A 15,004-nucleotide genomic window follows, 5' to 3' on the forward strand; every position below is an offset into this window, starting at 1 on the left:
TATCAGGTAAACTTAGACTCACTTTAAAAAAAGAAATATACGCTTTTCTAATAACCACTAACCTAACGATAAACTATTTATCATAAATATTAATTAAAAGAATAAAATGATTACACACCTTGATAAAAAGGCTCACACAAGATAAAATGAACTTAGTTCTCATTACAGTCACACATTTGGATGTCTTTCTCCTGAATGACTTTGAAAATCCTCCCCCATTCAAAGCATTCATAGAGACGACGGCGCATCGTGTGCCGGAAAAAGTTTGCTTGATTGTGCTGTGTCCTTTATAGTGCGACTACTCGAGCCAGGCTACTTAAAAGACTTAATCAATCAGAACGTTACTTGAGAACAAACGATAGCGATCTTTTTTTTCACATAAACCAGTAACATTGAAGAATGTGAACAATAGATCTTAACAAAATTGAAAACTCAACAAAGTGCGAGGTGTTTCGAACCTCTCAGGAAACCTTGCCATTTGATTGGTTAGTTTCGATCCTACATTTTGTACGCTTTTCGACGGTTTCGGTTTAGTTGTCGCAAAATGAGTTTTCAAGCTTAATTTATAATTGTGATAATTCACCGTCAAGGACTGAATCTCTAAGAGTGTATATAACGCAGAGGAGTTGATAGTGCTTGTGTTTTCAGGTCAAACAGACCGTTACTTGCCGTCACGAGAAACTACCAGTCCATTGGTCTAAGTATACTTTTTGATTGGTTCGTGTTCTTCTAGGTGGCCCGGCTCGAGTAGTCGCACGGTAAAATTATTTCATACACTTCACAAATACAGTCCTGTCATATCATTCATATCATTCTTGGATGACCACTGAAGCTGGAAAAATGTTCCGTGATTCCTAATTATCTATTTGCTTAATTTCTTTTTGAACTTGAGAGTGGAGAACCAGCTCCGAGTTTCGTCTATAAATTTGGCGCAGTTATCTGTGATGTTTAAACGTGGCGCTTTCGAAAACGCTGAGTTTGGAAAAGGATCATTTTGTAAAAAAAACAATGATGATCGCATAACGAAGCGATCGCCACTACGTCTTCGCTAACTTCGGTATTATATCAGCACCTGGAAAACTAGTGCAAGAAAATTCTGGCAGAACTTACACGCTTAAGGTATTTTCTTCCTGGTCCGACTTTGCATATTGGCTCTGAAACTTGCTTTTGACTAATCAAAACCCCAGAATTCTCTGTTTCCAATTGGAAACTTTAATCTCTTCTAAAAACAATGCTTGAACTTTCTCTAGCGAAAAGCCAGTTAAAATTTCGCTACGCCATGGCAAAGTAGTTTAGTTTTCGCATCTACTGGTGCTTAAATTCGCTTGAATTTTTCCGGCAAATGAATTCTGCAAGGATCACAGACTGCAAGTGGCTGTTATAAAAGAATCTTCCCGTCACAGCTGGTCAACACGTGATTTAAGGTGGAGGGGGCAGGTCATCAGATCGAGGCTGACCTATGGCATACTGCTGTAGAATTTCAGGGGCGGCTTTGTAAGCGGTTGGAATGTGCAAAACAATAATCTTGTCTTTATCGAGCTCAAAATGCACGAAGTCTTCTCTGTTCAGAAGAGTTGGGTCTTCCTCTACGCCTGAACTCGTATCCACTGTATGTGTTGTCGACAAAAACAGTGAGTCCGATGAACAAGAATCCGCTTTCACGAAGTCCTGTTTTCTACACTCCACGGCCGTGTTCCTGTAATGGGCCAAGGAAACGTTCTCACTCTCACAAACTAAACTTCCTCTCTCACTGTCTTTCTTGACGTCCTCTAAAGTTTTCAGCTTAGCGCAAGAGCGACTTTGATCGGAATCATCAATAGCACCGACCTCTTTCAAAGGAATAATGTTGTCGCTCTGCCTTTGGTTTGGTTCAGAGCTTTTATCAACAACCGCCGCCGCCTGTTTTGAAAGGCTGTTGACCTTCACACAGCTTTCAGTAGTCAAAATGTTCTCCATTTTGTCGCCTGGGTCTTGAGAATCTTTTGATTTGCTAAAAGGCTTGGTTATCTCATCAAGGACTGACGCAAGCTGCTTGAGATTTAGAATTGGTCTTCCGTTGACTTTGAACAGCTGTAAATTTGCCATTGTCTCGTAGCCAGTGGTTAACTCAGAGGCGAGAACCTGAAAGTTAATCACACAAGAGCCGTCAGTATTTTCTTTCATTCCATTTCGGGACCACTTTTTTGGATGCATGAAGATAACGAATTGACAGTTTCCATAAGATAGACTATAACCTGTTATAAACTAACTGAGATACTACGCGCGCGCTCACTGGTCGATAGGTGTGTTTAGACGAGAGTATATAAAAACGGTTGTGACGTTTTTGATTCGGGCGTATTTTTGAGGAAAATTTTTAAAAGCATTAGAGCACTTTTTTCGTGTTTACATAGCCTCATCTAAACTCTCGGAAGGCTGACTGGGTCTCGAGTTTGCATAACTGTCTCGAATTCTCCCAACCTCCCTTGTGTTTAGACGGGGCTATGTAGACACGGAAAAAGCACTCTTTCGCAAAATCATCCTTCTTGCTTGCTTGCTGTCCACGCTTGTTACATGTAAACAAATATGACATCAGACATTTGTACATGAATTATTCACCTGACTCAGTAGAATGACTTCCTGCCCAGTTTGATTCAAAATGCCATAGAGAACACGATCGCAGAGTCTTATAGGTGCCTTTCGAGCCCAGTCCTTGCCGTATTGATGTTGCATGTAGGGCTGGGATAGAGACACAAACACCAGGCCGGCATATACCAGATAACTAGAGAAAAAAAATAAAAGCACAACGGTTACTAGGCGCAAGTCAAATTATAAAACAGAGATCGTACATCATTTCGCGTGTTTTTCTACGCCATTCGGACAAAGATTAAGTGCAGAAACATTGTGTTCCTTTGCGTTTTATCTGTATTTTCACAGGCAGAGCTGTTTAGTTTGTCCACTGACCCTCTATTTGGCTTGAGTTTGTCGAGATCGCAAGCTTAGCGAAAGATTAACCCAGCGCGTGAGAAACACGCGCTAAAACGCAAGGGGGTGGGTTTTCGGAAAGATCAACAGACAGACTAGAGCTGTTTGACTGTCAGATCTTCCGGCAAGTAAGCCTTAAGCGAAAAACGTATGTTTCGCTTGATGTTTCGAGCTGCGAAAACAACAGGTGCAAAACAGGCTGCTTCCACAGTCTACTAGTCTACTAGTAATATGAATATGTATTACCTGGGCCTCTTGTCGTAAAGTTGAGTTGGAACAAGCGATGTTATCAAGTCCAGCTTAACTTCAACCTCCATAACATGACCTTGTCTTAAAATCTTCAACTTACAGATGTCGCCGATGAACATTTGTGACAGTTTGTAATCAAATAAGATGCGCTCGTTTCCTCGAAAATGCACCTAAACAAAACAAATTCAAGACAGAAACAAAACTGATTATGTTGACTTGGGTAGCGCTTTGAAAACATTGAAATATAGTGAGCAAGTGGAAGAGAAGAGAAGAGATCAGGAGCAGAACCAGAAAATTCATTTAGGAGGGGCCAAAAAAATTGCGCCGGAACGCAAGCTATCCCCTCGCACCCCCTCCATCCCCCCAGCTGAATGAAAAATTCCGCTCTAAAGACAATTGATCTATCTTTTTCGCAAATACAACTAAAAAGGGAGGTCGTGACCCATTTGCCTCCTCTCCGCTAAATCTGCTTCTGGAGATAAGACACTAGCAATTGTAGTGCCAGTACGTGGCACATAACCGAAAATTCAAATTACATGTAGTTTGCCGCCAAGGTTTTGAAATTAATATACAGTCCCACCAAAAAGGATTTCCATTCTAATGAATTTAGGCCGTAATTACGTATTTTGTTTGACATAGTTTTTGGTGATTTTTATAGCATAGGTTCACAGCCAAACAGAACCAAACCTAACTACTCTTATGAACAATTCACAGAAAAATGCTCTTAATTATCTGACTCTTACTGTTCATTGCATCTATGTCCTGATTTCCTTACCGTTCCATTATCTGCGATAACTTCTTTATCTACAGCCATGAGAACATCTCCTCGTTTTAACACACTGCTGCAGCTGAATAGTGGAAGCACCTTTGTAATGAGAACTCCCGTCTGTTCCATTGACAGCTGAAAGTAATTCCTCATGTGCTCGCTTTCAATTGGCTGCCATTTGATTCCAAGCCGGCAAAAACCATTATACATGTCGCTTTTTTCAATATCGCCCAAGAAATGTCTTATTACTGTCACCTGTCAGAGACATTAAATAGAGCGTTATTGCACCATTGACATCATTTCCTTATGAAGAAAGATGGAAATTGTAAAAAAACCTGCGGGAAATGTAAAATCAGCCCAGTGGGGTTGCCCTGGAGACTGGTTATACATTAAAGTGTGTGACGTATATGAGTACTAGTGACCAATGTCTGATTGTCAGTCAATTTGTCTCCAAGAAGAAAAGATGATTTACAAAGAGGTTCTACTATACTCTGGGATTTAAGCCAATTTTAAGTGCCAGTTTGCAGGCACATTCACATTTATCTGCCATTTTATGGTTAAAAAATTACCGCACAGTTGTGGGAAACAATAAACTTAGCTTGTGGTTTTCCGCTTTTGTGTGTTTTTTGGGTCATTCAAATAGAGTAACGAGAGCCCTCAAAAGCTTGTACTTTTTCACGTCATTGTAAACATCTTGAGCAATCTTTGTGTTAGTGAACAGTCCATTAGACATCAACTTTTTTGTTCCTTGTCAATGCATGGAGTTAGAAACAATTTGTTCTGTTCTTAAAATCTCATGGTCTTTGTGAGTCAGAAGAAATTGTAGAGTGTACTGTTAAAAGAAAGGTTACATGTATGATGATAATCGTCCTACTAGTTTGAATTTTTAGGAGAAAACGATAGTGGTCTGCTGTTTTGAAGAACAAAATATGGCAGTTTACAGAATGAACAATCCCCTATAATAGATCCTCTACAAAGCATGTATTAGAAATACTTACAGGTATAATGTATCCTATGTTCTCAGCATTATCCAGAGTCTCAAAAGCAATCCCAATTACTTTGTCATCCTGGAGGGCAGGGCCACCACTGTTACCACTATTTATTGCCGCGTCAATCTGTTTGAAGTAAAGAACACCACTTAAAGATGGTAGCTGAATGAATGAATAGTTAGTCAAAAACTAAGCAAAGTGGAAAATTCCTGTTTCTTGTGACATGGACTACATAAGTATTAGCCTGCATAGCAGCCGTTCAAAGGGCAGGAACAGGTACACAAGTTTACAAAGTCATGTACTTATATCAAAAAGTTGTGATTTCATCATTTCATTGGGGATATACCACAGTGAAAACCAGCTGGCCCTTGCAATAACAACTCAGCACTCCTATTGACTAATATTTACTGATCAATTTCCTTTTCACACTTTAGAGGGATGCACAGTGTACTCAATGCAGCACTTGATGTTTTGACCGCTGTATGCCCCTAACAGCCAGGAATTTCTTTAACAAAAGATTCCCGAAGGTTTGTTTCTCAAATATCTATTGAATAAATTACATAAGTGTAAGGTGTGGTAACACCAGCCAACATCTTCACCTGTAACATTGAGTGAACCCAGCCATAACAGATATTATGGCTACAGCTCTTATCAACAGTCCTGACATATCACTACAAAGTAACAAATGTAGTGTACATCCCAGAGGGAGAAGTACTAACTTTTATGAGCTTGGGACACTAAAGATAATCTGTACAAATAGCTAATTTGTGTATCTTGTACCTGAATGGCTAGCAGTTCTACAGCAGAGTGTGCATAGCGCTGAATTTCGACTCTGGATACCACGCCTCGTGTAACACTGATGTTGTCTCCACCAGTCGGGAAACCAACGCAAACCACATCCTCTTCAAGGGCAGGGATCTCGCCAAACTCCAGTGGACATAGATCCTCCCAGAAGGTCTCATCTGCCACACCCAGCTATCAAGATACAGGAGAATGTGTCAAGTAAATGATCAGCTATTTTAAAACTATAGCTTTTAAAATTGAATGTGTTTGAAACAACATCTATCCACAGAGTTCTACACAGATTACCATAATTTAGCTGACCAGGGTGTCAGGGTGCCTAGTAAACAAAATCACGTTGCATGACAAGACTAATCTTGAGCAACACATAATTGCAACCAAAATAGAAGGCCTTTAAGTTAAAGTAAAATATTTTCCACTATGAAGGAGTTCCTTTTTCAAAAAATATTCCTACTTTTTCATTGTGTTTAATTCAGTTAAAATGTGCAGGTTGAAAAAATATTTCTTCATAAACTGTGTTAAGGTTTGCAAAGTCTCGGAAGTTATCCACAAAAATCACAATTCATCCAAAAGTGTTTTTGTGAAATTGCAGACAAATATAATTTGATCAAAGGAGAAAATTGAGGGAAAGTGAGAAATTTCTTGTTTGTTTTGAAAAGTAAATAGCCCGAAAAGTTTTACTATAAGAATCTCTGCAACCAATAAATTTTAATATTTAAGCAAATCTTAAGCATTTTGGACAATTGTGTGTTATTGTGCAGGTTTGACTGAATTGTGCAAATCCCACACACCTTCACCTTGTCAGAAGGCCGGCATTAGATAATGTATACATGCATATTTCAATAGAGCATTAAATTGAACAATTCCTTATAGTATAAAAATGCATTCATTTCCAAGTTTACAGAAGATATCATGAATCACAGCTTTGCCTTGCCCTGTTCAATTTTGCACAATTTTTATCTTTGACCCAATATCAAAGTAAGGGTCCAGAGGATGATTTATAACCAAATTATGTAGAAATTAATTGACACAGCAAATGGTTACCATGGCAATGTCACACTCATGACCAACATGAATCACATGAGCATTGTACTTCTTGGCATCTCCATGCTTGCGCACTCGCACCTGTAAAGGAGGCATGCTACCATAAGAGTAATAGCCACTGCAACCAACAACGCAACTAAAATAATGTAAATAGCAGCTGAGAATATTACAGTCAGACTGGATGTTCTTTTCCACCTTACTTTGCAGTGCTGCAGTGCAGTGAGACAAGACTGACTGAAAATTTATTCAACCAACTTGCAATTCAACTAACCTGCAAGTTGTTCATCCCATAAGCAACTTACCAAGTTTCATTCTGAAGTTTGAAAAATCTCCCTTAAATTGTAAGTTTTTGTTACTATAATATAACCAATACTTTTGCTAATTTTCTGACAAGTGCTAGAATATGATCATTTATTGCCCTATCGCTGAGTGTTTGTCAACAGACTGCAAGGAATGAGTAACAGGTTGAATTCAAATGGCCATGAAAAGGAAATTGCATTTCAAAATAATACTGAAAGTAACTCACAGAACAACTTTGAATTTTGAATCCTGGTATTGACCAGTTTAGCAAGCGAACTTTGGCTTAATTTGACTTAACCTGGCTGACGTTTTAAGTCTTCAAAAAAACTTACAATGGTTCAAAAAGAGAAAAATAGTGTAGTTTATATAAGTGCCAATACCCCCCAAAATAAACACCAGGGCCGAGTCGTTCAAAGCCCAATTAAGCAAATCCAAGATTAGCGAGACTTTCGAGTTTATTTTATTTGCAACTTTTCAGTGATGTTTTCTGTTTAATATTATATTGTTTGTCCTTTAGTCTTAAGTTTGAATAATCCCAAACTTCACAAAACATAGGCATTGAAAGACATTTTTATACAAGAAAAATTAACACTTCAGTTAACTTTTAATCCTGGGTTAACTAGCATTGACCAGCTTTTGAACAACCCGGCCCAGGGGCCTGTTTCTCGAAAGCCCTGGAAACTTATCCAGCCCGCAAAGCCATTTTAAATTAACCTGTATCTAAAACCAGAGAGGAGTAGACATCTGAAACTTTTTGTATGAAGGGAACCTCTGTTCATATACTAAGAATATGTGAATAAAACAGCTCTGTAATATAAGGTTTGAGATTTTGCTATGACTTTCCAGGTGTGAAAACATTTCAGGACCTTCGAGAAATGGGTCCCAGGTCTCTAAGTTGACTTTATAAATAAAAGTTACATATTGACATCCTGGCACTTGATCAAGAAAATGAGATACATCAATAGATGAAACGAAAGATAATTTACATGGGCATGCAGTTGCAGAGGTTTCATTAACATTTTTGGCAGAGATGTGACAGGTTTTCACAGGTGAGCAAAAGTTTTTGAACTGAACTTCTTTGTAAGAAAAGCTTTTGTCTAGATGGTGAAACCAGGCAGGCAAAATCATCCTCACAGCTGGGCAATTTGTCTGGTGTCTGGCCCTTAATGAAATGCCTGCAGTTGTTTACTTACAGATTTCTGGTATGCTACCACATGTCCATTTGTAAGAATTCTTCTTCCAGAAATAACAAAGCCTGAACCAAACACCTGCTGTTGACGCTTCATCTGCCACGGCATACTGTAGTTAGGAGTTGAAATCTGAACAAACAGCTTCACTACTGATTTCAACACCTGCAGAAAACCCTTACTCAGTTGAACACTGAAAAATGCCTGAGATAATGTTAGGGGTGGCGATTAGTCCTTCAAAAACCATGGGTCTCGCAAACTTTTCATCAAATTTGACGGGTCTCACAGTCTTGTTTTTTTCAGCAGTTATGTGAGTCTTGCAGTTTTGATTTTTTCACAAAGCTGTCTCTCAGTCTAAATTTTTTGCAAGGCTAGAAAGTCTCAAAGTACCGATTTGTTTGTTTGTTTTATATATGTACAGATATATTATTGACATCTGGACGTCTTAGCACCTGAACATTTTGAGCTTGCAGTTAAAACACTTTGAAGTTTCGGTCTTGCAATTGAAGAAGTCAAAATATCTCGTGCTCACTAAGAAATATGCAAGTCTCATCATCTGGCATGGTCTTGCATTTACCATTCACCACCCCTTATATACGTAATCTTATGAGCAACTTTTAGTGTTCGTGAATATACACAAATCAGCTGAAGGAAAAATCTCCACTTTTGTGTACAAGTATATGTTTTGAACATACGATCAAAATCTGGCAAATTGTACATTCTTATCAGAGATCACGATTGGGCACCTGAAATAGAAGCTTTCATTTAGCAATCAAGAGTTTGGTTTCCAATTGAAAGTTTGATTGTGTTTGACTCAAACTTGATCAACCTTCCTCCATGGTTTGAATTTGATTGAATTTCTGTTGGATTACATTTCATTGACAACTTTGGGATTGGATGTCCACTCTTCATGGCCAAGAGACAACACTAGATGAGCAACCACTGAAGAGAGTGAGAGCAAACGCTACTGAAGGTCAGACTTCCTGTATTGAGTATTTGGAGCAAACAAGCCAGAAATTTCACTCAAATTGCCCTCTGCAGTATAAAACAACACATGCAGAAAAGCAAACTAGATTCTCTCAGTTTCTACTTGTACCGTGCGACTAATTTGGTATTCATCTGCCACCACAATTTAGCTTACATGTAACCTTACGTAGTTTTCATATTTTTCCGATATCGAATGCATTGTTTACTTCAGCGTTTCGTAAATTTAATGACTTGTAAATTGACAAATTACGTGCAATATACGACATCTCAAACTCAGTCAAGTTCATCACTGTTCTACAAAGTGATGCAGGCTGCGACAATTTACGTTGGACTTCAAAAGAGATTTAAAATGCAAATGTATAACCAGTGGAAATTGTACCATCAAATCGATCCACCTTTCGTGACTTTTCACGTTCCTAGATATTATCATAAAATACGCTTATTTACTGACCGCCTAGTCCGACGTATCATGCTATACAGTACATTAACTATTCCTTTTATGAGACGTAGCCAAAAAAAAAAACGAACGAAATAAGTCTCATTCATCTGAAATCGAACACAGAATGGAACATTCAACAAACATAGATTCACAAGGGAGAATTCACAACACATGATTAATCGGCAAGCACTGACAAACCTTTTCACTGGTCTTTAAGTGCAACCCCAAATGCCTGTCACCCATTGCGCTTTTAGTAGAATTAAGTGGTCACTATTGTTCAATAAAATCAATAAAATCCTCGCGAAAAAAAAGTGTCAAAAAGTGCCGGCGACTACAACGTCACCGAAGGAAGCTTCCGAAAACATTGCAAGTTCCGCCAGCGCAAGGAATTGTGGTATCTAGTGCCAGCTCGCTCTCTTGAGAAATTTGTTGTGACGTCATAAAATGCTTCTTTTGGCTTTGAGTTTACCATGTTTACAGTGGGAAATCTGTCCGCGTTCGCGGGCAAACAGGACACCAAATGGAATGTTTCCACGAAAATCCGAGTTCTGCTTGCAGACATGTGAGTCAGCGAGAAAATATGCAACAAATAATAAAACTTTTTTTTTTTTTTAACATGATTATCGGATAGGATAGTAACTCAAAGTACATAGATATTCCAGGCGTTTGACGAGCTCGGCCGCGCCAAACTTGAAATCCTCTCGTATTTTTTTCAGACACTGAATTTAGGGCTTGATTACATGGCGAATTTCAGCCCGGGCTGAAATTTCAGCCTGGTTAGCCGGGCTGAAATTAGCCCGGCTTCTGAAACAAATTCTCATGAAATCAAATTGGCGATTACATGGAGAGGGATTCATCCCGGGCCGCAATTCAGCCCGGACTGAAAATCCTAGCCCGGTTTTTCAAACCGGGCTAGGATTTTCAGCCCGGGCAAACGGGCTAAAAAGTCTGAAAAAATCCCATGTAATCGAAAGGGAATTTCAGCCCGGGCTGAAAAGCAGGAAATGAGATGGCTGCCGCTACGAAGTAGAAGCGATCTCAGTGGAATAAAGGCGATAAAATAGAGAATCTCTCTAATTTTAAAGCTTAGATGGAATATAAGAACATCGAGACAAGGTTAAACAGCACGAGGCTGTCAGGGAGGCCATGAACTCGGGAAGCTTGAGGACATTTTCTTTCTATGCAAGTACGTCTTTCTGGCTAAGAGACAGGTTTCGTTTCAGTTCCATCATCATTGTAGGGTGTTACTATCCCAAAAATTTAAAAATTGAGCGCCAACAAAAGGTCAAACTACGAGAGAAGCAATGCGCCTATTTTCACGATTCATGTTCTCGGCGCCATTTTGATTCTCTGGACACTTTTTACACACAATTTCATATTTGGCGCCGAGGCTAATATTTCAGCCCGGGCTGAAATTCGCTATGTAATCACAACAAAATTTCAGCCCCCCAAGCCGGGCTGAAATTCGCCATGTAATCAGGCCCTTAGAACCTACTGATATATAAATTAGCTTGCGTTCTTCGAACTTGAACACACTGACTGTAAATGATATCAGTTCGCTAGACCAAATAGAATTCAGAAATACTTGAGTCCTACGCTGAGGCCAAAGCCGTTGACAGCCGTCAGAGTTAAAAGTGGTCACCTAAAAACTGAAAGTAACTTCTTCAAATTTTTTCCTTCAGTGCCACGTTATCTTGTGACGCGGTCGTCAGAGAGGAAAGGTTTCGTGTTGAAAACATGCGTGTTGAATGTTGGGCTCGTATTTTTTCTGTTTTGGTTTCCGAGTTGGGTCTCGAACATGCGGAAATTCGTGTGTTGATGTTGCGCCGTGGTGAAATAAATGGTATTTTAACTTTAGCTTGTCTACTGACGCGACTGCAGGGAAACTCGGCAATTGTGCGAAAGAAGACTTACAAGAACGTGTAGGAGCGAGAGTTTTCTCTCATGCGCTGCTTATCAAGATTTCATGGCTTACGAATTCCCGGCTGGAATTAAATGCTCATCATCTTAACGTGAGAGCCGGGCGTGAGAGGTCTTTGTTCAAAAGCTGAACCCTGCTCTTCAATTGACGGGCGGTAGTGACACGTAAGGTCTCCGAAGTGCTGTCCCCCTGGGGGAACTCCCAGATAAAAAAAGACTCTGGTGCTCGTTGTACCTTTTAGGCTTAAAAATACAGTTTTGGTACCTCATGGGTGTTCAGCCTCAAAAGGTCCCCAGCGGGAACTTTTGTGGTTCCTTATAGGGTATTAAGCCGAAAAAAATATGACTGGGGATTAGTTGTTGCTTTAGAATTGGTACCTACAAGGGCTAAAAACAATTTCAAGCCACGCCCGCAGAACAGGATCTTGGTGCCTCTTAGGGGTTCTTTTCAAAATTTCCGACGAGCACGGAGTGTCCCCCGGGCTGCTTCCTATGCAATTGTCATAAAGCAAGTGTTATCCACTTTCCCGCAAAGAAACAGGTTTAGACTTCAACATTTTTATTACTAAGCTTATGACCTAAAATGGTTACAAATTTCTTTATGAAAGATACTAAATTGACGTCGAGCCAATAGCGTTTCAGTATCAAGTGCGAGTAAAAAATAAATTACATCTCTTGGCAAGCACGTTTCTACGCATTGTGCTTGCCCTGCTCGTTTTTAAATTATGTTAAATAACATATGAACAACGTTTAAACTCTTAACCATAAAACTTGTCCTGTACAGTACAAGATTTTTAAATATTATTCCAAAACACGATTGATGAAAAAAATTGGCTAAAAAACATGAGTGGGCAATATACAAAACTAAGAATTCTTCAATTAAAAACTGTCAACAGTTATTATGAAAATAATTTAACGCCTCAAAACGGCTGTACCTTTTTTCTTTCAAAATTCAAAATAAACGACCTAATAATTGGCTATAGAATCTTTTGAATATATTTTTTTGTGTGTTCCAAGTTAAAACCAGATATAAAACATCTATACCGTTTTTACAAGGTTACCCTTTAAAACCGACAACATTTTCGCTGGAAATATATCAAACTCTTCGAGTCTGCAATCTGTTGATTCAAAAACCCCTCAATTTTTTAAACACTCTGTCTACTTTCTTCTGACGTTTTCTCCTGCTTTTTATACCGAAACATTATAAAATGAGATCGGGTTGCCAATGGCTTTTGTGACAGCAACAGAAAGATTCAGAACGAAACAGCTCTCAACATGCTTGCATGTGATTTCATTCAATTTAAACAAAACAAGAGAATTGCGCGAAAAATTGCGTTGCCAAATTGATTATAACGCAACCGAATACCTGAGAAAAAGACTGATTTTTTGGTAAATTTGGCACAGAAAAGAAAGTTTCATACAAAACTGGCATCGGAAACCCGCTCTCTAGTGGAGCAGCAACACAACTGAGTGTTTGAGTCCGCCAAATAGTGGCAAAAAACCAAGGGTTTTCATGTTATATAGAGAATATCTATTTAGGAAGGACTATTTTTTTGCATCGGTTTTTGTAACCTTCGTTGTAAACTGCTAGAACAAAGGTGCACTTTCTTTGCAGAATCATGAATTGTTAAGTTTGCAGTTAGCGCTATATCAAAGTTCAGATTCCATTTTTAGTTCTTCAAGCTCGTTCATCATCTCCTTGATCTCTCGTTGCAAAGCGATATGAAAGTCCGGATCGGGCGGTGAGCCACAGGCGTATCTCCCGTCTTGATCATCTTCGTCCTCATCTTCAGAGCAGTTCTCGGAATGTAGGTACGAGTTTTCAGGTGAATCATCGCACGCCTCCATCCTGTTGCCGAGGTAAACCTGCTCTAAATCGTCCTCAGAGTACATGCCGTCTGTTATACTCCCCAGTTCAGACCCGCGAGTCGTCAGGGTCGGCGCATAGGATCCCACTGGATGCTGGTCCAAGCTCTCGGGATAAGGCTCCCGAGGAGGGCGTGGAAATCGGCCCTTGAAGATGTCTGGATCAAGGTCAGTAGCGTCTGAAAATTCGGAGTACCGAGAATCCATTGAGTACCTCGAGGCGGATTTACCCTTCGGGTTAAGATATTCCATGGGTTTTTTAGGAACATGAGGGACGTCCGGGTATCCATCTTCTGATTCGGAGCATTTATAGTTCCTTGGTCTCTTGGGAACTTCGGGTACATCAAGGGACCCCTGCGAGGATCTAAAACTAGACGGCCTCTGCGGCACTTCAGGGGCAAATGAGGCACACGCCGAGGCACCATCGAAGCTGCCAGAATGTTCCTTGGACAAGGGAGTTCTCGGTACCAAGTCAGCTGGGATATCCGTGTAATCCCACTGATACCCAGGGAGGTTGTTATCTGATAACGAATTCAGCGTCTTCATGGTACCAAAGTCTTTGCGGGCCTTCTCGCGCCTGCGCCATGAGTCCTCTGCGTCATAACCTGGAGGCATGCCGAGGTCGTCCACGTTGTAACCATGGATTTCCCTCGGAGGAGGGGTGGGGGGCTCAGGAGATGCCACCTCTGAGCCTACCACGGGTGGGGAGACTTTAAGAACCGCAGGCTTGGCAGCTTCATCTTGAGCGCACATGTCTCGTCTTCTCTTTGCTCGCCGTCGAAGGAAAATTACAACGAGGAATACAATCAGCAAAAGAACAGCCAGCACCACAGCAATACCAATGATTTCAGTTTGTCCCAGTGGCCAGCCGCGTCGAGCTTCAACATTAGCCAACACCTGTTCGCAAAGCCTTCCTCCATGTGTGCTGGTGGAACAGTTGCATACGAAGCTTCCCGGTGTGTTTACACAAAAGCCTCCGTTTTGACAAGGCGAGCTGGCGCACTCATCCACATCTTGGGAACAGTCGGGACCCGTGTAACCTGGCGAGCACACACAGATGGCTGACCCGTCCTTCTTCCCTTGACATGAACCTCCGTTCTTGCATGGCCAGCGATTGCAGTGAAATCCTTCGTCGCAATTCTTTCCGGAAAATCCAGCGATGCAGTGACACCTGTAGTCATCGCCTTCATTTGTGCAATTCGCGTTGTTTGCACACGGGTTGGACGTGCAGGGCCTGGTGTCTTGCTCGCACGTATCTCCCTTGAATCCCTCTGGACAATCGCAGGTAAAGCCATCAACCTTGCAGGTTCCGCCGTTTAGGCATGGAGCGCTTGCGCAAAAGCTGTTGTCGATGTCGCCTTGACAACCTGGTGTTGTGTTGTATGGTTCGGCGGCAACGTGGCTGTTTGAGCCAGACATCGGAAGATCCTCGCCATTCAGGTTCAAGTTCTGCAAGCAACCTTTGAAACCATTCTCCACTAATAGATCTGCAGAG

The 15,004-nt window shown here is 40.5% G+C and overlaps 2 protein-coding genes across 5 annotated transcripts in view; both read right to left on the minus strand.

Moving 5' to 3' along the window:
- The window catches only part of LOC145496948 (uncharacterized), a 10,724-nt gene extending 550 nt beyond the window's left edge, over window positions 1–10,174 (minus strand). Inside the window, exons 1-9 of the mRNA XM_081476716.1 lie at window positions 9,922–10,174; window positions 8,304–8,462; window positions 6,811–6,891; window positions 5,746–5,940; window positions 4,975–5,091; window positions 3,986–4,231; window positions 3,208–3,380; window positions 2,596–2,758; window positions 1–2,121 (exon numbers count right to left, since the gene is read on the minus strand). The exon at window positions 1–2,121 is cut by the window's left edge and continues 550 nt beyond it. Coding sequence (XP_081332842.1) covers window positions 1,420–2,121; window positions 2,596–2,758; window positions 3,208–3,380; window positions 3,986–4,231; window positions 4,975–5,091; window positions 5,746–5,940; window positions 6,811–6,891; window positions 8,304–8,462; window positions 9,922–9,966 — 1,881 coding nt within the window. The 5' untranslated portion in view covers window positions 9,967–10,174 and the 3' untranslated portion in view covers window positions 1–1,419. The remainder of the gene's footprint in view (window positions 2,122–2,595; window positions 2,759–3,207; window positions 3,381–3,985; window positions 4,232–4,974; window positions 5,092–5,745; window positions 5,941–6,810; window positions 6,892–8,303; window positions 8,463–9,921) is intronic.
- A 1,149-nt stretch (window positions 10,175–11,323) lies between these two features.
- Window positions 11,324–15,004, minus strand: part of LOC145497691 (protocadherin Fat 1-like) — a 38,311-nt gene continuing 34,630 nt past the window's right edge. For all 4 annotated transcript variants that reach the window (XM_081477519.1, XM_081477521.1, XM_081477522.1 and 1 more), the window contains exon 15: window positions 11,324–14,996. In XM_081477519.1, coding sequence (XP_081333645.1) covers window positions 13,294–14,996 — 1,703 coding nt within the window. In that variant the 3' untranslated portion in view covers window positions 11,324–13,293. The remainder of the gene's footprint in view (window positions 14,997–15,004) is intronic.

This window comes from Orbicella franksi, chromosome 9, assembly GCF_964199315.1.
Source record: "Orbicella franksi chromosome 9, jaOrbFran1.1, whole genome shotgun sequence".
NCBI lineage: Eukaryota > Metazoa > Cnidaria > Anthozoa > Scleractinia > Merulinidae > Orbicella > Orbicella franksi.